Source organism: Carettochelys insculpta, chromosome 11, assembly GCF_033958435.1.
Source record: "Carettochelys insculpta isolate YL-2023 chromosome 11, ASM3395843v1, whole genome shotgun sequence".
Classification (NCBI taxonomy): domain Eukaryota; kingdom Metazoa; phylum Chordata; order Testudines; family Carettochelyidae; genus Carettochelys; species Carettochelys insculpta.
Window position 1 is genome coordinate 515,095 of NC_134147.1, and position 25,889 is coordinate 540,983.

Genomic DNA, 25,889 nt, shown 5'->3' on the forward strand with positions numbered 1-25,889 from the left:
CAAGAAACTTGGTACACATAAGCTGGTCAGTGAACACATCAATAGAGTGGGCCATTCTGGTCAAGACCTGAGAATGTGTGTCCTAGAGCATGAAGAATTTAAAAATAGATTAGAGCTGTGAGTTGAAGTTCCGATTCAAATTCGACACATTAACACATGGTATGAACAGAGACAGTTACCTCACACGCTACAAGGACTGCTTCCCTTCCTTTGATGCTCGTAATTATCTCAGGGAGAACAATTAATATCCCCCCCACCTCTCACCCCTCTGCTTCAGTCCTATATGATTTGTCAGTTTTTATCGCAGTTTTCTTTTTGGTCCTCTGTACTTACAGATGTCAGTCTGTATTGGAAATGATTGATCTGATGAAGTGGGTCTGTCCCACAAAAGTTCATCACTGAATAAATCATTTTGTTAGTCTCTAAAGTGCTCCATTTCTGCTGCTTTGCTTTGTTGGAGTGCAAACAAACACGGATACCTCTCTGTTACCGTTCCAGATGCCTGCAGTGCAACAGCAGCTACTAGCCAGGGCACCATCTCCCAGAGGGTCAGCGAGAGCAGAGCTGACGCAGCCCCCTACCCTTTCCCCAGTGTAATGGAAATGGCAGCATTCTCATGGCAGAGGAATTTATTCCAGTGAGCAGCTACCAGCAAGGCCAGGGCAGGGGCCAGGCCCCTCTGGGGAGCCAGGCCAGACAGTACCCTGGCAAGATGCAGTAGGTACCAGGATCCTATCCCAGCTGGGCCACCACCAGGCCATTAGTGCACTGCTGCCTCTGAGCCCTGGCCCCAAAATGGACAGATCCTCACTCACTGCTGCTGAGGCTGGCAGTACCCAGGCCAGGAACTGCTGCCTGAGTGGCACCCTGGCCCCCAAGCTGGGCTTGCATGGGTACACTGCTGCTGCCCTGAGCCCAACAGCCTGCACCTTGGCAGGTGGCACTGGTCTAGAAAGACCTGGCCTGGGCAGGTGGCAGCTGGGGTGCAGTATGTAAGGAGGCAGCACTGCTGCCCGGGCCATCCCATGGCCCCCACACCCACCAAATCCTGGGCAGGTGGGCACCTCAGCTCTGCTCCCACTCAGTGTGGGCAATGGGACAGCAACAGGCACTCGTAGCCTGGCCTGCATCTCCCCTGTGCCCAGGCTCGACTCCTTCCCCATGGGGAGCAGTCAGAGGCTGCAGGGAGCACAGACATTCTAGCAGCAGGGAGCCCTTGCTGGACCCTGGGGCAAGAAGTGGAGCAGAAGCATGGGACTCCAGACTAGGGAGAGTGGGGAATCTTTTTGGCTCAGTAGTGATGGAGGTAACGTTGGGGAAAAGTGTTGGGGGGAGGGGCTCAGAACAGGGCTTGAGGGCATATGCCAGAGGAGGATTTAAGCTGGGCAGGAGGACCACTGAGGCACAGAGTAGACAATGCCCCCATGTACATGGGGGTCTCAGGCCTATGGGGCACTGCAGAAACTCTGTTTTGTCTGCGGCCAGAGGGGACAGGCCGAGGAGCTCAGGGCAGCTTGCCCTGGCTGAGACACCCTGCAGAGTCCACCTGGGATGAGCACACACCCCTGGCTGTAAAACACCCTGCCGGGCAGGGGCTAACCCATGGACAATGTGGCTGCCATGTCAACACAGTGAAGGTGTAAGGTCAGTTTCTCTGGCTGGCAGCGCTTGGGTCTGTGAGTGGAGCTGTCCCAGGTATGCCCCATCCCACAGGTGCGTCTATCTGCCCTCACTCTCGGTGTGTCTTCATGGCCTCGTTGCTTGTGCTGTCCCTGCAGGAGGGCAAAAAGACAGGTGCGTAGCCAGAGCTGCGGGACAGTGCTGGGTGCCTGAGACCCAGCTCTTGGAGAGCAGTTAGCAGCCGGGTCAGAGTAGGAAAGAAGGGCAGGTGCCATACCCAGAGAGCTGGTGGGGGTGGGTGCTGCAGTGGGTACCCCAACCCACATGCTCTGCTGCCAGTGCCTGGGCATGAGAGCCACCACTTGGGTGACCCTCACCCAGAGCAGGTGTGGCAGTGCTCCCCCTGCTCATGGGGAAGCAGCAGCCAGAGTTAGGCCTCTGCTCATCTCAGACCCCCACACTCCAGTGAGGGCAGGATGTGGGTGCACCAGCACAGGGGCCAGGACCAGCTGTTTTTGAGGCATGGGGCTTGCCCTTGGAAAAGGAACCTTATGAACTGGTGAGTTGGGGCAGGGCAAGACTCACTCCAGGCCCATGAGCTGCCACCCCCGCCCCGCCAAGCAGCACAGGCCTGGCACAAGGAAGGACTCACCAGGTGGAGAAATGCGATGAACCATCAGGGGTCCCTCCATTCTGGCCGCCTGTGCCTGGGAACAAAAGAAAAGAGCATTCAGTGTGGGCCAAGCAGGGCTCAGCTACTGGCGGGCCACTGCTGAGAGATGCCTCGCAGCTGCTTCACGTGCCTGAGCCAGGCAGCCCCGGGCACCCCCTTTGGTACCGGGAAGCTGCTGGGCACAGGCCTGCCCCTTCTGCACGGGCCGGGCAGGACCCCTGCCTGGACAATGGTGCAGTGGATTTTCTCCGGGCGTGCGCGATGGGCATGCGGGGCTGCGTGCCCTAGTCCTCGCTGCCCCTCCAGCGCGGCGGGAAGCAGCAGGCGGGTCCGCGCCGAGCTGGCCGGCAGGAGCCCGCGGGCCCGGGCTGCCCAGGAGAGGCAGCGGCTAGGCCCCCGCAGGGCTCTGAGGGGCCGCCCGGAGCGCTGGGGCGGGGCCAGCAGCTCGGCCGCGGGGGTGTTCGGGCCCGGCCCGGCCCGGCCCGGCCCGGCGGTACCTGGGCGGCAGCAGAGGCGGCTGACGCGGCCCCCGTGCCGGCGCCAGGCCAGGTGGATGCCCAGCAGGCTGAGGCCCAGCCAGAGCAGCAGCAGCTGGAAGAGCGCGGCCCGCAGGTCCTGGGCCGCCCAGTCGGCCGCGAACTCCTGCCCCAGCCAGGCCAGGCCCCGCAGCGCGCGGCCCGGCGCCTCCCAGCCCAGCCAGGGCGCCGCCATCGCACTGCGCACTGCGCACGCGCCGGACGTCACTGGGCTGCGCCGGCGGCGAGAGCCCGGCCCGCCCCTGGCCCCGCCCCTCACCGCTCCGACCCTCAGCTGCCCCCTCCCCTCCTCCCTCAGCCCAGGCCCGCGCTCACCGCCCCCGCCCCCCACCCTTCTCAGACCCCCAACTGGCCCCGCCCCTCACTGCCCCGCCCCTCCCCTACCAGCCCAGCCCCCTGCCCCCTGGCCCCGCCCCCCAACGCCTACCTCCAACTGGCCCCGCCCCCTCCCCCGCAGCCCAGCCTCACCCTCTGCCCTGACCCGCCCCAGTCACACCCTCGCGCTGCCTTTATCGCCCCAAGAGGCCCGCGGGGGCCTCCCTGCGCCCCATGCCCGGAGCTGCTGCTGCTGCTGCTGCTGCTGCTGCTGCTGCTTGTGGCAAAGGTTCCGGTCTCTGCAGGCCTGTCCCGCGCCCTGCGTGACCTCTGCGGTCCACATGCGGTGAGCGCTGGAGGCTGGGGAGATGGCGCGGTCAGGTGGGGGGCTGCGGCAGAGGCATGGCCCTGCGGGGCTGGGGAGGTGGATCTGCAGCATGGCACCGCTGTGGGGCAGGGAGTGGCCCAGGACCGAGCGCTGCTGTGGGGCATGGGGTGGAGCAGTGGCATCCCTTCTGCCTTCTGCCTGGCAGAGTCCCCTTAACCCTGACTGTCTGCTGCCTGCGTGCCCTCCTGCCCCCAGCAGAGCTCCGGGATCCGGGTTGCCCATGGCTCAGGCGTCTGTGCCTTTAAGAGGCTGAGCCGAAAAGCAGCTGATTTTCACTTTGATGTTTCCTGCTCCAGCTCTTGTGCTGCACAGGCCGGCTGGGTAAGTGCTGGGCCCCCCTGGTTTGGCTCCCATCCCGTGGGGACCTAAACCCCAGCAGCTGCCTGCTCTCCAGGGCTAGTTCTGTGCTGGGCACAGTGCCCGGGGGCAGGGGGCCAGGAAGCTGGACTCTTGGGTTCTGTCCCAGGGCCTAGAGGGGCAGAGTGTGCCCATGGGGGTGAGAGCCAGGTGCCAGGGTGGGAGCACCATGGCAGGGGCCAGCTAGAGCCTGTTTCTGATCCTCTATGTGTGAGCTCCTGGCACCTTCCCTCTCCCCACTGGCATCGCTCTGCACGGCTCCTTGTCCTGGTTCTCCCAGGGGGCCACTACTCTGCTCTGGCTAGCTTGGTGCCCTGCTAGTCCCCAGGAAGGCAAGTGGCCAACCCCTGCCCATACGAGACTGCATGGGGCCTAGTCTCACCTGGCCCAGCAGGTGTAAAGTGCCCACCCTTGGGCAGCTGGGTGCTGGCCAGCCTTGAGGCCACTGCCCACTTCCAGGGGCCTTCCTCCAGCAGGGCAGTGCTATGCCCATAGCTACATCAAGGGGCAGCCAGGTGCTAGATGAGGGTTTGCCACACTGGCCTTAGAGGGTAGGAGGGGGGTGCCCTGGCTCCCAGACTCTGGGCTTGTTACAGCCACAGTCTTTATTCCCATGGGTCCCTGTGCATCAGATGGGCTCTCTGCATGGCATGGGGACTTGACCAGAAGGGCTGGCCGGCTGAGGCTGCGGTGCAGGAATGCGGGGGGTCAGGGAATGAAGCCCCTTGGCAGCGGCTCCCCTCCCACTACCTTTCACAGCCTTTCACTTTCACTTTCACTTTCCTGCCAGTCACAGGGACTGGTCTGCTAGAGTGGGGCTGGCCCTGGGCCCAACAGAGCTGCTTTTGCTGTCCCATGGCCAAGCCCTTGACAGTATTAACCCTCGTGGAGCCAGGCCTTGGTCAAGAGATGTTGGAGTTGGGACTGGAGTCTCTGAGCCTGCTACCTGTGGCAGGGGGGCATCCACTACCTTGCAGAAAGCATCCCAGCACCCTGAGTGCCTGCTGCCCTGGCATGACACTGGGCTGGCTCCTGCTGGCTGCAGGTGGTATCTGCAATGCCTCCTAGGTGTTCTGCACCATGGCTGGAGCCCCGGTTGCTGCCAGCCTCCTCCCAGTCCCTGCCAGTCTTTCCCCGAACACTGTTCAGGTTCTGCTGCCTGCAGCTATGGTTAGCTACCTGCTCTGCACCCATGGTGGGACACAGAGACAGGAGCTGCACTGCACTATGTCAGAGCCAGATGGCTCAGGGGCCCCCAGGACAGCCTGGCTGGCTGCGTGGAGCAGCCCATTGCCAACGCCAGAGCTGGCGTAGGGCCACTAGTCCCAATGAAGGGCCAGTGGACCTGGAGCAGGGCCCAGGAGTCCTGGTTCCCAGCCTGGTAGTTTTCTCATCAGCACTGCGCAGAGCTCCTTTTCCCTGGCTACACGGGGCAAGCTGGACTAGACACAGCCACGCCAACCTCACCCACGTCTGCGCTGCGCAGGAGCAGGATGAGGCGCTCGGAGAGCCTGGGCGAGATCGATGAAGGCCTCTACTCGCGGCAGCTGTGAGTGCTGGTCCTGTTGATTGGTCAGCATGGGGGGGCACATGGGGGCTGTACAGGAGGGTGCTAAGTGCAGTACCCCAATGCAGTGAGACCTGGTGGGGGAGGGGCCAAAGGCTCTGGTGCAACTGGGCTGTGGCAAGGCATAAGGCCAGAGGTTCCAGTGAGATGGAGCCAAGGAACAGGGTGCTGGTGCAGTGGAGGCCTGGTGCAGTAAGGGCAGTGCCAGCTACACATTCTGCTCTCCCCACACGCCTGCTTTGCTTGTGCCGTAGCTATGTGCTGGGCCATGCAGCCATGCGGAAGCTGGCAAACACCACCGTGCTGGTGTCAGGGATGAAGGGGCTGGGTGTGGAGATTGCCAAGAACATCATCCTGGCTGGAGTGAAATCTGTCACTGTACATGACCCAGGCAACACCCAGTGGACTGACCTCTCCTCCCAGGTACCCAAGATGGGGTTTGGGGGGCAGGATTCAGGGGTCCCTCACTACACCTGGTGCACCTGGCGGGGGCATATGGCTCCCAGCCTGCACTGGCCTGCATTCTGGGGCTGAGATGCTGTCAGGGTCCAGCATGCCCCTCTACTCTCATGGTGCCAACTGTCATCTCTGGCAGAGACCAAGGCACTGAGAAGGACTCGGCTCCCGATGGGACTTGCACCAGGCCTAACGACAGGCACTTCTCTGAGGTCCCTTCTTCAGTTCCTGCTAGGGGCTGTCACCCGTAGCACCGTGGAGCTCACGGCCAGTTTCTGCCTGGGCATGTCCCTGGCTTTCAAACAGCCTGGGCTGGGGACGGCTGGGTCTGTGCCAAGGGGGCAAGTGACTGTGTCTTCCTAAGTCTCCTGGTCTCTGCTCTGTAAGGACTCCCTCCTGCACCAGCCTTGGTGTCCAGTGGCACTTGCTGGGTGTGTGGGAGCCTGGGTAGCAGTGTCATGGGCACCTAAGTGCCCGCAGCTGGGAGCTGACATCCCTCCAGAGCAGTGGGTGGGTGCTCAGGCAGTTCCTGGGTGAGCACTGCATCTGGGGAGACATGTGAGGGATGTGTGCCATGTGGCAAAGCTCAGCCCAGAGGTACAGGGGCTGTGCCCAAGCCTGGCACAGCAGAGGGGCGTTCTGATACAGGGCTGTCCTGCAGTTCTTCCTGTCCGAGTGTGACGTGGGCCGGAACCGAGCTGTGGCCTCCCAGCAGCACCTGGCCGAGCTCAACAGCTACGTGCCTGTGACTGCTTTCACCGGGGAGCTGACGGAGAGCTTTCTTGCAGCCTTCCAGGTGAGGACAGGCTGTGGACCAGGCATCCACACCTAGGGTGGGCAGAGGCCTCAGGCAGGAGCTGGGCCCAAGGGGTTAGCATGAGGCAGCTGAGCGCTGAGGGTTTGGTAGGTGTCACTCTGCTTCCTGAGACAGCCAGCATGACCAGGTCCAGTCGCTGGGGGGATGTGGGGAGAGTGGGTTCGGGAGTTGGTGCCAGCTGAGCCCAGTGAGGGGGCAAGTGTGGAGGGGGAGTCTCGCTCCCAGCTGAGCCCTGGGGAAGGAGTGTGGAGGGGGTCCCAGCTGAGACCTAGTGGTGCAGATGTGGGAGGGATCCCCAGCTGAGCCTTGGAGGGGGGATGAGTGTGGAGGGGGTCCCAGCTGAGCCCAGCCAGGGCGGAGGGGTAGGAAGCCCAGGAGGTGGTCCCAGCTCAGCCAGGTGGCAGGGTGAGGGCCAGGGTCCTCTAGGGACAGGGTTCCTCACTGCGGGCTAGCTGTAGCTTTCAGAGACCTTACCCAAGTGATGTGGGGACTGTTTCTTCCTGCACAGAGCAATCAGGGTATTTATGTGTGGCCTGCTCCAGCTGCCACATGAGCGCCCCCATGTGCGCGTGCTGTGTGCTGACTCAGTTGGCAGTGCCAGGGCCTGGCATGGGGAGGGAAATTCCCAGCTAGCTGATGCCAAAGGCAGTGTTCCCTCTGTGTAATGGCTACAAGGGGAGCTGTAGGCGCAGTGGGGCACTGCACTGGGCCCTGGGGCTGACCCTGGGCTGCCCGGGGACATAGCCAGCCTCACAACCGTGTCCTGCACACACTAACGCTGGCTCCTGGCTCAGGTGGTGGTTCTGACCAACTCAACCCTGGAGGAGCAGCTCCACGTCAGTGACATCTGTCATGCTCACAACATCCGCTTCATCCTGGCTGACACCAAGGGACTGGCTGGGTAAGCAGCAGCCCCTGCCTGCAATGCGCACCAGGTGCTCTGCAGCAGAGGGGGCAGGAGCGCTGAGGGAGGGCACTCCCAGCCGTGCCAGCCCTGGCCTCTTCCATCAGGGGGCACTGCGAAGGGCAGGACAGAAGCACTGAAGTGGCGCGGGGGCATGTTTCCTGGGCTCCCCAAGAAGGGGCCATGCTGACCAGGGGTGCTGACCCAGCTCTGTTCCTGGCTCTAGGCAGCTGTTCTGTGACTTCGGAGAGAATTTTGTAGTGAACGAGCCCTCAGACACTGAGCCCATCTGCGCCTATGTCCAGCACATCTCACAGGTACAGCTGGGCAGGTGTGCCAGGGCCTCCGCCGGTGGGAGGGAGCCAGAGGAAGCCTTGAGCCCAAATGGGGACCTGGACCACCCAGCCAGGTGACAGCCTAGCAACAAAGAGAGAGCCCTGGGTGTAAGGAGCTCCTCGCTTGCCCAACTGGCCAAGCCAGCACCATGGTGAGTGGCCAAGCTATGCTGGGCCCCAGCTCCTCCTCTCCATCCTGCTCAACTGCTCTCAGGTGAGAGCCCCCAACCTTCATTCTTGGGCGGTCTCTGTGGCCAGTGTCCCTGCTCGGCCAGGGATAGGCCATCGCTTGGCGCTGGGGGCACCAGCTGTCCCTCTCCTGCCACCTGTATCTGCCACTGTCTCCTGGGCATCTCCATCCTACAGTTCAGCCTCAGCCAGCCCTCAGTGACCCACCCTAGCTCAGACAACTGGACAATGCCCACATACCCAGGAGCCCCCATTCAGGCAACGCCCACATGCCTGAGTGCCCCCCGCTTAGCACTGTCCATTTCTCTGTGCCCCCCACGTACACTCCTGACAGCACACAAGTCTTTTCCACCCTGAGGAACAATGCAACATGAGGAAACTGAGGCACACGTGTGCATTATAAAACATTACAAAAATTGCCACCTTACCACACCCTCCCCTACCCTATAGCCCTCCCCCCACATGGGATGCCCTGGGGTCACCCTTCCCCCATACCTCCTTTGCCATATGACCCAAGAAGCCAGTGCAACTGATTGGTCACCAACCCCTTCTTTTTCCCCAGGGCAGTCCGGGGGTGGTGACCTGTGGGGACGGGGAGGGCCATGGCCATGGCTTTGCAGATGGCGACTTCGTGATGTTCTCGGGTGTGGAGGGCATGAGCCAGCTGAACAGCTGCGAGCCCTGTGCCATCCGTGTTCTGGGTAAGCTCAGCCTGGCTGTGGGCAAAGAGAGCATAGGGCAGAGATCCCAGAGCTGGGCAGCAAATGGGGATGGGGATGCTGCTGTGGGGGCTGGGCAGTGTTGGGAGGCAACCTGCTGTGGCGGTCAGGCAGTGATGTGGGGACCACTGCTCTGGGGACCAGGGGCCAGGCAGCATTTGGGGGCACCCTCCTGTGGGGGGGCTGGAAGCCAGGCAATATTGGGAGGCACCACACTGTGGGGTTGGGGAGCTGGCCCAGCATGAGGGGCACTCTGCTGTGGGGCTCAGGGGCCAGATGCTGTTGGAGGGCACCCCACTGTGAGGGCTGGGCAGCAATGAAGTACATCCCACTACAAAGGGATTGTTGCAATGAAGTCTGTGGTATAGTTTTTCACAGAAAGTCAGTGAGTCCACCTTGCCATGAGAGCAAAGAGGAGTGGGGCCTTCCCCACTGTCTCCCTGCTTTCAGCCTATCCCCAGATGGGTGCTGGTAGCTTCTGGGCTTCATCCAACCCCCTGCATACCCTACTGGGCCCACGTGAGCCTACTGGCCCTGAGCAGCTGCTGCCAGGGCTAATGCCAGGGGTCTCTGGGCAAGTCTGAGACAGGCTGAGGTGTCTGTTTTGCACTTTCCCACAGACTGTGGGCCCCAGGAGAGGTGCCCCAGGCTCACTCAGTGAGCAGGAGACCTGGGGACCAAGGGCCTCCCTTACCCCAGCACTGCTTCCTGCAGGTGAGTTCACACTGGAGATTGGAGACACGAGCTCCTTTGCCCCATACCAGCGTGGTGGAGTCCTCACCCAAGTGAACATGCCGCAGCTGCACTCCTACGTGAGTATGGCCCTGCAGGTGCCCAAGGGCTGGCCAGCCCACCCGCAGACCAGTGCAGCGATTCAGCTCGCTGCACATAAGCATGTCCGCTTTGCTGGGATCAAGCACATCCCTGTGGGGGCTCAGTGAGGTCTGCTGCAGCTGCTGCCCCCTTAGGCCACCTCCTGCTCCCAAGTGCTGGCCAAGGTGACTGCACAGGAGGGGAAAAGAACTGGAGGCAGGGATGAGAGAGGCACCAAATCAGGGGTAGGGCGTGGGGCTGAGAATGAGGTTCAGGCCCTGCCACTCTGGGGCAGAGTGAGGGGGCATCTGCACTGGGGGCAGGGAGGGAGCTTTTAGTTTTCTCCCTCATGACTGTGAGTTCAGCTCCCATCTCCCAGGGCCACATGTGAAGGCATAAAACCCCTGTCCTGGCCCAGGCAGCTCTACTCAGCCGTTGGGATGTGCTGGGTGGCCCAAGGGGGCTCAGTTCGGTACCGTATCTCACAGACCCTCCTGAAAGCAACATGGTTTAGTGTGGACCAGGACTCTGGCTCAGCTTCTCTCTCCGCAGCATGCGGGTCGCGCACATACTCTTGCTGTTGTCTCATGCCTGCTGGACACGTCTCTCTGCTCAACTTGCCTGGCCCATGTCGCTTTTTGTCCCTCATTCCCCTAGTCACTTCTGCATGTGCTGCCCTTTACTGCATGTTGGCACGTGGTGCTGGGCCACAGGGTATTTTTGGCAGAACACTGACCATGTGTCTTGAGGACTTCAGCAGTCACATCTCCGGGGTTTCAGGGACAGCATTTCCTGTCTGTGAGGCAGAGGTCGGCTTCTTCTCATTTATTTTAGTACCAGTGTTAGTTCTTTGGGCTCGGGACATCAAAGCTGTGTGATTTCCTGCATGGGTGTCAAACCTCTTCCCTTTTCTTTGATCCCCCAAAGGGGATTGCCTTGTCAACTGCTCCTCGGTTCCCCTGGCCAGCCCCAGGGCATCTTCACACAAGCACTTGGCTCCCAAATGTAGACCCCTGGCCAGATCTTAAAAGGTAAGAGCACCTTGTTGCTTTAGAAGATTCCACTAGCTGACTAAATAGCTGTACAAAACTGGCCCAAAGGGCATTATACTGTCTTGTCTGAAGCCTTCTCAAAAGGTAAATTGCTACTGGCATTGCTAGAGAGAGGTAGGGAGCGTGAGATGGATTGGCAGCCTGGAGTGTTCAAGAAAGGAACTGAAAACATTGGTTTGGGGGGAGGGGCACGTAATTTACCTTCTTGTACGTGAGTCTTTCAGTTCCACTATCTTTGTACACTTGCTCTTTCCTCGCTCAAAGACGCCATTGACCTAAAAGGGATGTACATTCCTATTGGGGCCTGGTGGGGACTTTCAGGAACATGCATTTCTTCTCCTGTTGTAACTGAGCATGGATTAAAATCCTTGTTTCTGTAATTAATCCTGCCTTCTGCAGACGCTGGGCTGCACACACACCATCATACTCTTCTGTTATTTCCTTTGCTGCAGGCATACATGTTGATTTTTCTGCTAAATTGTTTATACTTTTTCCTGAATATTTTAATGTCATAGCTTTAAACGGACGCTACATACTGAGGTATGATACATTTCAGTATCATTCTGACCTGTTTGCTGCTCTCTCCTGCAGAAAGCAAAGATTTTTGAGCTGAATTGTCCTATATTAGCATTGGCTGCCTTTTGTCTCCACTCTGCATGCAGTAGTGGTGTGCGACCTCAGTCCCAGGATATTGGAGACCAGCTGGTCCTGCTGGTGAGAGAGGCAGGCTTGGAGCCGCGCTGAGCTCTACTTCATGTCTGGGAAACCTGCAGAGAGTGTCCTGACCAAATACGAGATTGAGAGGAGCATTTTGGCCTGCTATGCATAGTGTGAGGGATGTTTTCAAGTAGAGCAGCCCATTGACACCCCTTTAGTCACAGGACACTCATGGATGGGTTAGCAGTTACAGACTGTGCTAATGAGCCATAAATCCAGTGTGTCTGCTTGGGCAGTGATGCAGTTCTGAGGCTGAGCTCCCAGGCTTACCTGTGGAAGGACTTGTGCTGCTTCCTGTGCAGCAGGGGAGTAAGAGGTGAGACAAGGAGCGATGGGTTTGTGAGAGTCATAGGTGTTGACTCTGAGGTGCTCCAGGGCTGGAGCACCATAGGGAAACATTAGCAGGTGTTCAGCACCCACCTTCAGCCAAGCTGTCCCTCTGCCCCACTCTCCTCAGTGCCTCCCACTGGTAGCCCTGCTGGTCTGCTCCTCCTCCTCTCTCCCGGAGCCTCATGTGGAAGGGGTGGAGTGAGGACAAGGTGTGCTAGGAGCGGGGAGCAGGCGGGGGTAGAGGTGGAATGGGAGTGGGGCCCTGGAGCAGATAAGGGAACTGGAGCACTGCCCCCCTCCCACTAGAGCAGAAGTTGGCAGCATGTGAGAAGTGTTCACAGGTGACAGCGTGGTTTTGTCTTTTGGCATGTTCCTGTTGGAAGTTTGCTGGAGAGCAGAGCAATTGGCTGCTTTCATCATGTAGGCGTTAGTGTGGGGCATTTTGTGCACTGTCTCTTCACAGGGAGGTGCTATGGTACGTTACTTCCCCCACAGTAAACGCACCTTTTCTTAGCGGTGAAGACATGGGCTATAATGCTAAATTAACTATTGTTAGCAGGAAGAACTGGGTGCTGAGTGTGGCTGAGGATTGTCTGCTCCTAAAACATGCCACTGTGGTGGGGAGCATAGCCACTCCCTGTGCCAATGGAGGGGCTCCTGTCCATGTGGACAGCCCCCCTCCCTTGGTGGAAGGAGGAACTCCTGTGCTATCTGCGCAGGGATGGGTGAACTCTGGGGCTCGGGGGTGGCTTTTCCACATGCTTGACCAACTTAGTTCAACTGACCTAGGTCTCTGGTGCAGAAGAGCTTCACGTGGCACCTTTGCCAGCTTTGCGTCGGACTGGCTGCAGGCCCTGCCACAGGCAAGCCCTTGGGGAGCATGTGAAACTAAGGGAACAGACTGAGCTGTGCCTCTCCGTTACTCTGGGAAGAGCATGGCCTTTAGGTGTGACGCGAGAAGTGTGAAGCCAGCAGTAGTGAGCCTCTTCCACTTCTGGAGCATCTGCCATTGAAGCCAGGCCACACTCCAAAACCACATCTCCCCTGAACTCCTGCATGGATGCTCCAATGTAGCAGCTCCACACCTTCCCAGGAGTGACCATAGCCTGCTTGGTCTAGCACCAGCAGCTGAGCATGTCTGGGCCCACATGCTCCTGGCCAGCAGAGCCTCTTTTAATGAAATTTGCCCTCCTTTTCCCCCAACTCCTTCTTTATGGACCGCTGATTGGCCTATTCACCAGATTCATACTTTCAGGCCTTGTGTAGGGGAGGTACAAGCGCACACAATCATGCAAATGCAGGTCTGGAAGGGACCTCCTCTAGTCCTGTCCCCCGCTAAATATTGCTTGGGCCATCCTTGACAGGTGTGTCCAACCTGCTCTGAGAAGTCCCCAGTCATGGAGACTCCACAGCCTCCCTGGGAAATTTATTCCAGTACTTAACTGCCCTGACAGAAAGTTTTCCCCATTGTTTAAGTTATACTGCCCTGGCTGCAATTTAAGCCCAAAGCATCTTGTCCTATCCTCAGAGGTTAACAACTTTTCTTTCCCCTTTTGTGTACTTGGAAATTGTTATCATGTCTTCTCTCAGTTTTCTCTTCATCAGACTAAATAAAACCAAGTTTTTCAGCCTTCCCTTATAGGTCATCTTTTCTAGACCTTTAATCATTTTTGTTGCTCTTCTCAATTGCTCAGTTTGTCCACATCTTTCCTGAAATGTAGAACCCAGAACTGGACACAATGCTCCAGCTGAGGCCTAATCAGAATAGAGCAGAATAATTACATCTTGTATCTTAACCAAACAAACAAGCAGTCATGTAGCACCTTAAAGACTGACAAAATAAATTATTAGGTAATGAGTTTTTGTGGGGCAGACGAAAGCACCATGAAAGCTCATCACCTAAGAAATTGCTTTTGTTAGTCTTTAGGGTGCTACACGAATGCTTGTTTGTTTGGTTTGAATACAGACTAACATGGCTACCTTAATGTATCTGGCTCACAACACTCCAGCTAATCCACCCAGAATTATGTTTACTGCTTTTGCAACATGACTCTCTTTCCACAGCACTCCTTCCAAGGCAGTCACTTCCCACTTTGTGTGTGCACGACTGATTGTTCCTTGCAATGTAAGGAGCACTTTGCATTTGTACTTCCTGAATTTCATCCTATTTATTTCAGACTGTTTCTCCTGATTGTCTGGATCATGTTGATTTCCAATCCTGTCCTGCAAAGTGCTTGCACCCCCTCCCAGCTTGCACATTGCGTAGGCTGTTCTCTGCTCTGTTTTCCATGTCCTCTGTAAGGGGTAAGGCTTAGCATGTGCCCCTCCAGGGGGGCAATCCCCCATGCCTAGCGTCAGGCTGTGTGCACCGTGGGGCACTCCTGAAACTTGGTTCTGAGACACTGCGTGGGCAGTGCCCAAGGCCGTCTGGGAGGCAACCCTTTTCACCATGGGATTGCGGCAGTGTTAGCTGTGGGGAGGGGGGGGCTGCGATGCAGGCACTGTGCTGCAGTAGAACTGCTGGGTGGAGAGGGCATGAGGAAAAGGCCTGAGAGAGGCTGGGCAGTGAGTGCAGTGGGTACAGCAGGCACAGTGGGGGCAGCGGACTCAGCTTGCAGTGGAGGCGCATGGAGCCCAAGTGGGGAAGACCATATTTTGTTGTGTAAATGTGACCAGTTTGTGTAACAGTGCCCTGGGTTAGGGCCTCTGGAGGGTCTGAGGCTGGTTTCCTGCCCAGTAGTGCCTGTTCCTGGCATGCCACACGACTCCAGGCAACGAACATTGGGCATATGTGCCAGGGTCTAATCTGTGATGGCAAGAGACGGACAAGACCTGCCAGCACCTCTGCCAGGCACTCATCCTGTGCATCCCCCCTTCGGCCTTTCCAAGGGGGCTGCACCCAGCAGAGGCAGCGGACAACACCCCCCCTCCAGTCAGCAGCTGGAACATTAGCTGTTTGTAACCACACAGACCCCCATCCGGGCCCATCCCCTGTTTGCCCCCTGGGTCCCTGTAGCTGGATGAAATGGGGGGACAGTCTGTGCCAGGGCCCAGACCAGCTGCAGTCTGTGGCATGGGCATGTGGGCCTGGCATCATGTCTGCTACAAGGCATGTGTCCCTGGCTTGGCGTGGCCTTCAGAACCCTGGCAGCACCCTGGCCAAGAGCCTGTCATGGCGCGGACTAGCCTAGCCCCGCTGGTCCCAGCTGTCTTGCTCTGTGCCAGCATGCATCCCTGCCTGTACCCGGCTCCGTAGGCACTGCCTCCTTAGCACATGGTCTCCTCACAGGCACCCCTGAGAGCAGCCCTGGCTGAGCCAAAAATCAAAGCCATGGGCGACCGAGGGGACAGCTTGCACCTGGGTTTCCAAGCACTGCACTCCTTCACTGCCGAGACCGGACGCCTGCCCTGGCCCAAAGCCCAGGTGAGTGGCCCTGCCCATGACCCTCCTTGCCCACACTGGGTCGGGGCTGGCTTCACCTGCTGGGTTCAGCCAGGCTCTCGACATCCTGTCCCACCTAAATCCCCCCCTCCCCCACCCCGGCCAACGCTCCACCACTCCATGCTGGTGCCCAGCCATGCCCTACCTGTTCCCTGCTCCAGTGCCTCCCCCGTGGGTCCCACCCCACCTTTCTATGCCCACCCCTGCAGACAGATGCGGAGAGGCTGCTGGAGCTGGCCAGAGGCCTGAGCACACACAAGGAGAACTTGGATGAGGAGCTGGTGCGGACATTTGCCCTCGTGAGTGCAGGAGAGCTGAGCCCCATGGCTGCCCTCCTTGGGGGCCTGGCTTCCCAGGAGGTGCTGAAGGTGCGTGGTCAGGTTGGCGGTCCCTGGGAGGAGGCGGGGGCGGGGGGGCCGCAGGGGACACGTGATGCTCCCACATGCCAGTGTGAGCAGACCTGTCGGGTTCCTGATTCAGCCACCAGGTGGCGCCCCGTCCAAGCCAGACTGTCCCGCTGCGGCTCACCTTGTGGGTGCCCCAGAGTGTGTCTCCCATGGGCGGTGCAGCAGGGATGGGAGGAGGTGGGGGCTGAGCTCAGGGGCAGCAGCCCAAGCTGAGCTGGTAGCAGCCCTTCTCTGCCCCTCACGCGGCAGCCTGGGTTCAGCCCAAGCTGAGCCTCTCTCGGTGGCCTGCTTGCCCTGTCAATCATGCTGATTTGGAGCCCTCTCCTCTCCCTGTTAGCCCTGGGGGTTGTCAGTCGCAGGGTCGTGGTCCCTCATCTGCCCTTCCGCTTTGGCTAGCTCTCAACTCCAGAAATCTCCTTCTGCCCCCCAAGCAGGACTCAGCTGAGCTGTGCAGTTTGTGTCGTGTGTGTGTGTGTGTAGTGCTGCGATGGGATGGGGCAGGCCCCTGGCTCCCGTGGCTTGGGGCTGCCTTACGCACACGCAGCAAGCCAGCGGCAGACCTGGGCAGGGATGCAGGATCCTAACGTCAGTTCTCTCTGAGCTACATCTGCACAAATGGCCTGCAGGGGGCGCCGCCTTCCCCAGTGCCACTGCCGCAAAGACTGGGGGTGCTGCCTGAAGGTCTGGGGGTGCCTGGGATATTCCTATGCCAGGGAGCTGTGCTCCACTCCGCACCTAGAAACAGGTGCTGAGTACTCCTTTGTCAGCCAAGCATGGGGCTGCCAGCCCCTCTGCTCGCAGGAGCCGCCAGTCCAGTTGGTAGATGGGCTCTGGCTGGGCGCTTGGGGCCCAGCAGAGGTGACACTGCCCATCCTGCTGTGTCCAGGCTGCCTCGGGGAAGTTCTTGCCGCTGGAGCAATGGATGTACTTCGATGCACTGGAGTGTCTGCCTGAGCAAGGCACGGAGCTGCTGACAGAGGAGTCCTGTGTCCCAGTGAGTGCGGTGCCTGCTGCTTACTGCTGGTGATTGCAGCCTGGGAGCCACTGGGGGTAGGCCCCTTACCCAGCCCTGCCATGGGAGGGAGGGGTGTTAGCACTGCCACACCTCTGCATCTCAGTTGGAACACCTGGTTGAGAAAGGGGCAGCTTGGTCTATACTGCTTCCCGTCCTGGCTCTGCACAGCTCTCGGAGGTGGCCAGCTTGTCCCTCTGGCTCCTAGGTCCCAGGCATCCACGGGGGCTCTGCCCGCTGCCCCACCCTCAGTCCCAGCTCTGCTGTTCCCATTGGCCGCTAGGAGCTGTGGAGTGGGTGTCTGTGGGCAGGGCAGCACATGGAGGCCCTTGGCCCTACCTGTGCTAAGGAGTCAGAGGGGCATGTCGCCACTTCCAGGGAGCTGCCTGAGGCCAGCCAGATCCCATACCCCGACCCCCTGCACTGGCACAGAGTCCCCTCCCACACTCCAAACCCCTTAGTGCCAGTCACCATCCTGGAGCCCTCTCCTGCATCCTAAACCCTCATCTCTGTCCCCATCCCAGAGCCTGCACTGGGAGCCCTCAGCCGCCCTTCCAAACTCCCTGCCCCAGGCTGATGAAAATGAATGAGAGTGAAGTGAGGGAGAGAGAAGGGGGATGGAGTGGGCGAGGCTGTGGGGAAGGGTTGGAGCCCCAGAGAAGGGGCAGGGCAGGGAGTTAGAGAAGGGGTGATCAGGAAGTGGGTGCAGGGTGCTGATGGCTTTGTCCTCTGCCTCTCCAGCGTGGCAGCCGCTATGACGGGCAGATTGCTGTGTTCGGGGCTGACTTCCAGAAGAGGCTGGGCCAGCAGAAATACTTTGTGGTGAGTGGGCTGGGTGAGGGTGAGGCAGGAGCTCAGGGCAGAGTCATGCTGACAGAGGGAGAGGTGCAGGTTGGACATTAGGAAAAGCTATGTCGCCAGGTGGGTGGTGAAGCACTGGAATGCGTTGCCTAGAGATCTGGTGGAATCTCCGTCCCTACATGTTTTTAAGTCCCTGCTTGATAGAGTCCTGGGCGGGATGACTAAGTGGGCATTGATCCTGCTGTAGGCACAGGGCTGGACTGGATGACCTCCTGAGGTCCCTTCCAGCCCTAGGATTCTATGACTGTCACTCCGTCTTCTTCTGCCAGGTAGGAGCAGGAGCCATTGGTTGTGAGCTGCTGAAGAACTTTGCAATGATTGGGCTGGCGGCTGGCGAGGGCGGGAGTATCACCGTGACAGACATGGACACCATCGAGCGCTCCAACCTTAGTCGGCAGCTGCTCTTCCGCCCACAGGACGTGGGTGTGAGTGGGGAGGGCTGGGCGGGGTCTTGACACCCCTCACTCACAATCCACAGCCCCCTGCTCATCCCACCTTAGAGTCCCCTCATCTCTGTCCCTGCCTCTCAGTCCTGACCTGTAACCCCTGTTACCCCACCCCTGGGCTTACCCTGTTCTCTAGTTTCATTGGTGCCCTTCACTCCCAACCTGCAGCCCCCACCTGGCTAGTTCTGCACGCTCAGGGCAGCAGTGCTTGGCTCTGTGTCTTGCCTTTCACTCCCTGGCTGCACCCCAGAGGTCCCTGGTGAGGGGTTGAGTGCCAGAGATGGGCACTGATTTCCCACAGCTCTTACTCTCTGTCCTTCCTACTACTGGCTCTGGGCCCCGGAGGGTCCATGGAGCTGGCTGAGGAGAAGGGAGCAGCCCAGCGCCTGGCCTCGGGTCTACCTGAGGGGTGCAGCACTGTGCTAGGAGGGGTTCCCTGCACCCCCAGCTCACAGCTCTCTCCGCTCTTGCAGAAGCTGAAGTCAGAGACGGCAGCAGCAGCCCTGCGTCAGATGAACCCCACAATCAGGGTGACGGCCCAGCCACACCCTGTGGGACCCAACACAGAGACGCTGTATGGGGAGCACTTCTTCCTAGCCCTGGATGGCGTGGCCAATGCCCTGGACAGCATGCAGGCCCGTGAGTGCCCATGTCAGCCCAGCCAACGCCCTGCCCCGCTCTGCCACAGTGCTTCCCCACGTACCAGGACCTTCTCGCTGGGAAGAGGCTGCTGCTTCCGGCCCTGGCCCTGGCCCCGGCTCAGTATGTGCTCAGCCCGCGGCTGGGATCTCGTGGGAATCTTTGGGGGCAGAGCTCCCTCAGGTCTTGCCCCCCAGGAGGCACACTGCCTGCAAGCCTAGCAGGGTGCCCTCAGCGGCTGCCTGGGAAGGGCACTGGCCAAGCCCCCAGGGGAAGGGGCAGAAGTGGGGTGTCCCCCTGACCTCACCCCTTCTTACCCACAGGGGCCTATGTGGACGGCCGCTGCATCCGCTACCTCAAGCCCTTGCTGGACTCGGGCACTGAAGGCACCAAGGGTCATGTACAGGTCATTGTGCCCCACCTGACACAGCCCTTTGGGAGCCCCTCGGACCCCAAGGAGATGGCCGTGCCCCTGTGCACCCTGCGCCACTTCCCCAGCACCATTGAGCACACCCTGCAGGTGGGCAGGCCTTCCACCCCAGGCCAGAGTCTAGGCCTTGCGTCAGGCCTGGACCCCCTGCAGTCTGCACATGGCCCCAGCCAGCCCTGCCCAAGAGCAGGGTCAGGCTGTGCTGGATCCTGCTCTCACTGGCAAGCATGCAGGCAGGAGTGACGCTGTGGCCCAGCAGAGTCCTTGGGCACTGCCGCTCCCAGCCCCTCACTAGGCCCCTGGCCTGCTTCTTCAGCAGTGGAGGAGGCTGCCGGCACGGTATGGGCCCAGCAGCTTCCTGGCTGGGAGCCCCATGGCTGCCAGGGCGTCCTGCTTCCCAGCCCACATGCTGCCCCCGAGCCCGTGCACTTTCATTGCACAGGCCCTGGATGCGGGGGAGGGATAGCACAGTGGTTTGAGCAGTGGCCTCCTAAACTCGGGGTTGTGAGCTCAATCCTTGAGCAGACTATGTAGGGACTGGAGCAGATAGATGTCAGGGATGGTGCCTGGTCCTGCCAAGAGGGCAGGGGACTGGACTAGATGACCTTCTGAGGTCCCTTCCAGTTCTAGGAGATATGTATCTCCCTGTGCCTGGCACTGCACCCCTGCCCTGGCCAACTCTGAGTGCCCACAGCCTCAGCATTGGGCTCTAGGCATGGGGTTCCCAGCACACCCTAGTGAGACTGGGAGTGGGGTAGCTGGGCACCAGGGCCCACCCCCAGCTCGTGTGTAAATGCCCTTCCCCACAGTGGGCCCGGGACGAGTTTGATGGACTCTTCAAGATGCCTGCGGAGAATGTCAACAAGTACCTGGAGTGAGTGCAGCGTGGGGGTTTGGGGGGACTGTGGAGGGTTCTTGGGGCAAGAGTTAGGTGGGTGAGGGGAGCTACGGAGAATGCAGGGGAACTGGGAGAGTATTCTGGGACTGGGCTGCCTGGTTGGGGTTCTGGCTCTGGGATCTGTCTGTGGGACACAGCAGCTTACTTGTGCCAGGGCTCAGCAGCTAGCCTGGAAGGGCCCCAGATCCCTGGGTCCTCTCTGCTGGGGGACACCCCTGCCCAGGCACTGGCACTGTGCTTCACCAGGTGGGGCTGAGAGTGGCTCAGCCTGACAGTGCCCTGCGCCCACAGGGACCCAGCCTTCCTGGAGAGACAGTGGACACTGGAGGTCCTGGAGGGGGTGCGCAGCAGCTTGAAGGAGAAGCCACATAGCTGGCAGGACTGTGTGCGCTGGGCCCGGCAGCACTGGGAGAGCCTCTATCACCAGGCTGTCCTGCAGCTGCTGCATGTTTTCCCACCAGGACACGTGAGTGGCCCCCAAGCTCCGATCCTCTCCCTCTCCGGGGTTCAACACCTAACCCCTTGGGCTGCAGCCCCATCAGGCTCCAGTCCAGTTCCTCACTGACTCTGACACTACCCCCCAGCCTGAGATCCTTCTTCCACCCCCCACTTCCAGTCTGACCCCTCACAGCACCCTCAGACGTTGTACCGTGGGCTCTGCCCTGGTGCTCCCCATGCATCTGGTCCCTGCCTGCACCCTCAGCTCTCACCCCCTGCATGGAGCCTCTATCCCTCTGCCTGCCTCACTGCCCTGCCTCAACATGGCCCCAGCCCAGCTTCCTGCAGCTCCCCCTTGGGCCCCGTGGCCCTGCTGCTACTCCCGCAGTGGAGCCTCAGCCCCCACCTGGTCCCTGTGACCTGCCCCAGAGCTGTGCACGGGGAGGGGAGCCTGCATTGACTGGGTTCCCTCCCTGGCCTGAGCCATGGTTTCCTCTGTCCCAGGAGACCAGCTCCGGGATCCCTTTCTGGCTGCCGCCCAAGAGATGTCCCCGGCCCCTGGAGTTTGACTGCGACAATGTAAGTGGAGCACAGGCGAGAGTGCCTGGAGATGGGAGGCAGGGCCACGGGGGCAAGGTTAGTACGGCCCTGTGCCCACAGGGACACTGGAGGGGTGCACAGCTGGCAGGACTCTGCGCGCTGGGCCCGGCAGCTCTGGGAGAGCCTCTGTGACCTGCCCCTGAGCTGTGCACAGGGAGGGGAGGTCATGAAGGGGGAGTGCAACAGCCCACACTGGGGGGCTCTGTGCTGGGGCCCATGGCTGAGATGACCCCTGTGAGGGTGGTGCTGGTGTTAGACTTGGTTGTGGAGACCTTGGGGTGGTGCCTGTACTGGGGATGAGGCAGTCGGAATCAGGATCTGGTTTTGGGGCAGAAGCTGTAGGGACAGAGCAGGGGTGTGGCTGATTGGGCTGTGCATAGTTGATGGTGCAGGGCACAGACAAGCAGAGGGGTGACAGTGCAGGGTACAGGCAGGTGAGGTGATAATGCTGGGCACAGCAGGTGAATGTGGGTGATGGTGCAGGGGGGATGGGCTGCCCTGCTCCTCCCTGAGCCAGGCTGTATTCACAGAGCACCCACATGGACTACATCATGGCTGCTGCCAGCCTCTTTGCCCAGACACACAGGCTGCAGGTGTGCCGGGACCGGGCTGCTGCCAGGGAGACGTTGCGGGCCATGGTGGTGCCGCCCTTCCAGCCAGCACACGGGGTGCAGATCCCTACCACGGAGGAGGAGATGGTGGAGGCACCCACCAGGGTTGGTAAGAGCTGCCCTGGGGCTGTGCTACTGGAGGCTGTGCTGGGGGGAGGAAGGGAGTTCGGGGGCCCTAGGGAAAGGCTGTAGACCTCACAGCAGGCTGGGCCCCCGTGCTGCTGGCACTGACCTGTCCTGCCCACGCTCTGGTTGGCAGAGCTCCCAAGGAGCAGGGTGTCCAGGCTAGATGCAGTCGTGAGATGTGAGACCCTGCCTGGCGCCAGCTGGGGAAAAGCTCTGCTCTCTGCTGTGGGAGACGCTGGCCAGGCATGGTGGGCGTCAGCATGGAGCAGCCCCACTGTCCTCCACAGACACCTGCAGGCTGTCTCACAGCCCTCTGGAGCTGGCGTTTCCCCTGCAGGCACCACCTCTGGAAGCCTCTGCTGGCAGTGCAGGCTGACCTGGGTGTCCAGCATCTCCACTTGGATCTGCTCCCTCTGCTGCTGGCTTGGGGGTCCCTACTGCCACAGAGAGCCGGTACTTGCCCCCGGTGGAGTCCCACTGTTCTGTCCCCTACAGATGAGGTGCAGCTGGTGGCGCTGAGGCAGGAGCTGGCGGAGTGCAGGCAGGTGCTGCTGGAGGTGGGGTGTGGCAGCGCCCACCTCATGGAGCCCATCCACTTTGAGAAGGTAGTAGGATCTGAACTGGCTGGGTCTCCCCTGGGCACTGCTGGGAGCCATGTGGGGCTGAGCCATGGCTGGGATGGGAGGCTGGCCTGGGGCTGCTGCAGATTCCAGTGCGCCCAGGGGCGGTGTGACGGGGTGGGGGGCTCATCTCCCCACCAGTGGGCTGGCCTGTGGGTGTCTCTGGGCAGGGGCCAGTGAAGTGAGGTGCAGCTGGCCTGGGCCCAGGCAGGGGCTGGCTTGGCCACATGGGGTCAGGTGGGTGGGCTGAGCACTGGGATGCTCAGAACAGTGGCTTGCATCAGAGACGTGTCCTGTATGGTGAGGCCCAGGCTGCCCTCCCAAAATCAGGCCTCTGCCCACGGGGCTAGCTGCGGGGTTCCCCTGCAGGCAGCCAGACAGCACCGCTTCCCCAGTTCTCATCACCCTCCTCTCACATGGGCCCTGTAGGACGATGACAGCAATGGCCATGTGGATTTCATCATGGCTGCTTCCAACCTGCGGGCGGAGAACTACGGCATTGCGCCTGCTGACTGGCACAAGGTGAGGGGGGCAGGGGGGCCATGCCCTCCCCAGCACCCAGAGAGGCACAGGGCAGGAGCAGAACCCCCAGGACAGGGACAGGGAGAGGGTAGGGCAATGGGGAGCCCCCAAAAAGAGAAATAGGATGGACAGGGCCACAGTCCCCTAGGTAACAGTCATGGGGTGGGCCCTGGCCCCCTGGGGACAGACAAAGAAAGGGAGGAGCTGGCGATGGGTGATGGCACCCCCAGACAGCTCTGAGGTCTGGGGCCCTGTGCCCTGCCCTAAAAGCAGCTGGTGACTTGGTTCCTGTTGTCTGCAGAGCAAGCGGGTGGCTGGCAGGATCATCCCTGCCATTGCCACCACGACAGCAGCAGTGGCTGGCCTGGCCTGCCTGGAGCTCTACAAGCTGGTATGGGGGCACCAGGACCTCCACTCCTACCGGAACAGCTTCCTACAGCTCGCCGAGCCGCTGCTCGCCCGCTTCCCACCCCTGCCACCTCCAGCTGCCTACAAGGTGAGAGTCCACTCCCAGCTGTGCCCACCACCTCTTGCACCCCACAGCTGGGCAGGCCCCGCTCGGGGCTCAGTGGCAGGGGGGTGGGCCTCCCTTGAGGGCAGCAGAGTCAGTGACTTGGGGGGCTGCCAGCCATGGAGCTGGGGTCTGTGCACTCACCCCGAGGGCACCACCCGTGGCTGGCCTGAGGTCTGGCACCACTCAGTGAGAGGCTGGGGGTGCTCTCTGCCGAGCCAGTGCTACCTGGGGTGCCCCTGCACAGTGGTGGGGGATTCCTCAGGCAGTGGGGACTAGCCCCGGTGCAGCACTACGGGGTGCTGTGCTGCAGGGAGTGAGGTGAGAAGACCAGCCCCAGTGTGGCACAAAGGGGTGCCTCCCTTTACAGACCTGTTCCCGTGTCCTAGTGTGGCCCTACAGGGCCTGGACCCTGGAGGTGTGAGGATGGGCCCCTGCCTTTGGCATAGGGCAGGTGTGCCCAGGTCCTGGCTTCCTCTTGCACTCCCGTCCCCTGTGTGCTGGTCTTGGCTCTGAAGCAACTGCATGCTTGCATGTGCTCCTCCCCAGCACAGGGTGCATCTCGGTGGAGAGTTAGAGCATGGTTCTGGGCAGGGGGCTGTAGCCATCGGTATGGATGTTCCCTGCTGTGGGTGGCACTGGTCAGCATGGCCCATGTCGTACCTTCTGCCTGGCTGCAGGGCCTAGCCCGTATGGGGGCCTATACCCTATGCACACAGTGCAGGGGGCTGGCCAGCCCCGGTGCCTGGACCATGCAGCCGGGCTTTTCTCTCCTTTCTGCCACATGGAGCTGCTCATGCCTGCCCCAGCCACGCCCTGCATGAGGGCACTGTGGTGCAGCAGGGGAGCTGTGGAGGCCATTGGGAGCCTGTGTGCCAAAGCATCAGCTGAATGGCTCAGAAGATCCATCCCAGAGTCCTCTGCCGTCCCAGGCTCTCTCCCTGCATCAGCCTGAGTGCCCACAGCCTGGGGGGGCCTGGTCTGGCCTAGCCAGCAGCTGCCTTTGATGCCGCTCTTCTGTCCCACTCCAGCCTGGCAGGATCATGCAGGGAGCTGGACCAAGCTGGCTCCTGCCAGCTGGGGCCCTAGAGATGGAACTGGGGTGGGAAGCAGCTGCGGGTGCAAGAGCCTGTCCAGGCAGTGCTGTCTGGATACCCCAGAACAGCCCCCCGGGCAAGCAGATCTGAGGTCTTGGGGATGGGGGCCGTTGTGCACCCCAGCCCAGCACAGCACAGCACAGAGCTGCCACCCAGCCAGAGTTCACAGTGTGGCAGCTGGGGTAATGCATCAGTAGTACAGCACCATGCCCTTTGTCCCTCCTCAGCCTGGAGGGCTCACAGCTGCCTGCACGGCCTCTGGGCAGAGCCTGGGACCACCTGCCTCTTGCTGTGGGTTCCCCCCACCCAGCCCTAGCACAGCACCCCAGGGCCACCTGGTGCCCCCACAGCCACAGCAAAGGCAGCCACTGTGCCATCTGCCTGCCCCCCATGTTCACTGCCAGGGCCACTGCCTGCCTCGGCTGCTTGGGGTCACTCCTGGGAGAGCAGAGGCTGGGGGCAAGAACAGAATTGCCCCCCAACAGGAACCTGCAGGGGAGGCTGGGCCCAAGGGCCATATGTGTCCATGCCTAGGCTGTGCCCCAGGAGGTACCGGGGGGCAGCAGGGGAGCCGTGTACGGTGGCTGGAGCAGGAGGCGTGAGGGTGCGGGAAGGAGAGCTCCAGTTGCAGGGCTCAGAACAGCTTTTCCCCATAGCCTGGGAAGAGCACTGCCCCCCGACCCCGCTCTGCTCCCCCCTGTCTGGGACAGGCAATGCCCCCCGACCCCGCTCTGCTCCTTCCTGTCTGGGACAGGCAACCCCCCCGACCCCGCTCTGCTCCCCCCTGTCTGGGACAGGCAATGCCCCCCGACCCCGCTCTGCCCCCCCCTGTCTGGGACAGGCAACCCCCCCGCCCCCGCTCTGCTCCCCCCTGTCTGGGACAGGCAACCCCCCCGACCCCGCTCTGCTCCCCCCTGTCTGGGACAGGCAACCCCCCCACCCCCGCTCTGCTCCCCCCTGTCTGGGACAGGCAATGCCCCCCGACCCCGCTCTGCTCCCCCCTGTCTGGGACAGGCAACCCCCCCGACCCCGCTCTGCTCCCCCCTGTCTGGGACAGGCACAACCCCCCCGACCCCGCTCTGCTCCCCCCTGTCTGGGACAGGCAATGCCCCCCACCCCCGCTCTGCTCCTTCCTGTCTGGGACAGGCAACCCCCCCGCCCCCGCTCTGCTCCTTCCTGTCTGGGACAGGCAACCCCCCCGCCCCCGCTCTGCTCCCCCCTGTCTGGGACAGGCAATGCCCCGACCCCGCTCTGCTCCCCCCTGTCTGGGACAGGCAACCCCCCCGCCCCCGCTCTGCTCCCCCCTGTCTGGGACAGGCAACCCCCCCGACCCCGCTCTGCTCCCCCCTGTCTGGGACAGGCAATGCCCCCCACCCCCGCTCTGCTCCCCCCTGTCTGGGACAGGCAATGCCCCCCGACCCCGCTCTGCTCCCCCCTGTCT

At 61.0% G+C, this 25,889-nt stretch overlaps 2 protein-coding genes across 8 annotated transcripts in view; one reads left to right on the forward strand and one right to left on the reverse strand.

The window, feature by feature from the left end:
• Window positions 1-611: 611 nt before the first annotated feature.
• Window positions 612-3,015, reverse strand: TCTA (T cell leukemia translocation altered). The gene is made up of 3 exons (XM_075006043.1): window positions 2,791-3,015; window positions 2,273-2,327; window positions 612-1,772 (listed from the first exon to the last, which is right to left on the reverse strand). The coding sequence occupies exons 1-3, from the start codon at window positions 3,002-3,004 to the stop codon at window positions 1,730-1,732; spliced, it is 312 nt and encodes a 103-aa protein (XP_074862144.1). The 5' UTR covers window positions 3,005-3,015; the 3' UTR covers window positions 612-1,729.
• Window positions 3,016-3,268: 253 nt separating this feature from the next.
• The window catches only part of UBA7 (ubiquitin like modifier activating enzyme 7), a 32,834-nt gene continuing 10,213 nt past the window's right edge, over window positions 3,269-25,889 (forward strand). The window contains exons 1-23 of one of the 7 annotated variants that reach the window (XM_075006022.1): window positions 3,269-3,490; window positions 3,678-3,853; window positions 5,287-5,438; window positions 5,711-5,879; window positions 6,574-6,708; window positions 7,524-7,630; window positions 7,860-7,950; window positions 8,720-8,858; window positions 9,591-9,688; window positions 15,078-15,212; window positions 15,440-15,598; window positions 16,524-16,631; window positions 17,391-17,471; window positions 17,780-17,935; window positions 18,430-18,595; window positions 18,919-19,115; window positions 19,835-19,899; window positions 20,215-20,389; window positions 20,866-20,940; window positions 21,492-21,681; window positions 22,194-22,303; window positions 22,748-22,840; window positions 23,142-23,336. In XM_075006022.1, coding sequence (XP_074862123.1) covers window positions 5,383-5,438; window positions 5,711-5,879; window positions 6,574-6,708; window positions 7,524-7,630; window positions 7,860-7,950; window positions 8,720-8,858; window positions 9,591-9,688; window positions 15,078-15,212; window positions 15,440-15,598; window positions 16,524-16,631; window positions 17,391-17,471; window positions 17,780-17,935; window positions 18,430-18,595; window positions 18,919-19,115; window positions 19,835-19,899; window positions 20,215-20,389; window positions 20,866-20,940; window positions 21,492-21,681; window positions 22,194-22,303; window positions 22,748-22,840; window positions 23,142-23,336 — 2,700 coding nt within the window. In that variant the 5' untranslated portion in view covers window positions 3,269-3,490; window positions 3,678-3,853; window positions 5,287-5,382. The remainder of the gene's footprint in view (window positions 3,491-3,677; window positions 3,854-5,286; window positions 5,439-5,710; window positions 5,880-6,573; window positions 6,709-7,523; window positions 7,631-7,859; window positions 7,951-8,719; window positions 8,859-9,590; window positions 9,689-15,077; window positions 15,213-15,439; window positions 15,599-16,523; window positions 16,632-17,390; window positions 17,472-17,779; window positions 17,936-18,429; window positions 18,596-18,918; window positions 19,116-19,834; window positions 19,900-20,214; window positions 20,390-20,865; window positions 20,941-21,491; window positions 21,682-22,193; window positions 22,304-22,747; window positions 22,841-23,141; window positions 23,337-25,889) is intronic. The other 6 variants (XM_075006021.1, XM_075006025.1, XM_075006019.1 and 3 more) reach the window with 6 other exon arrangements.

Excerpts from the sequence above, each read along its gene's own strand:
- TCTA (XM_075006043.1), bottom strand. The coding sequence starts at position 3,004 with ATGGCGGCGCCCTGGCTGGGCTGGGAGGCGCCGGGCCGCGCGCTGCGG. Across the intron at positions 2,328-2,790 it reads CCGCCTCTGCTGCCGCCCAG|GCACAGGCGGCCAGAATGGA; the intron begins GTACCGCCGGGC and ends TTTTGTTCCCAG. Across the intron at positions 1,773-2,272 it reads TCATCGCATTTCTCCACCTG|GGACAGCACAAGCAACGAGG; the intron begins GTGAGTCCTTCC and ends GCCCTCCTGCAG.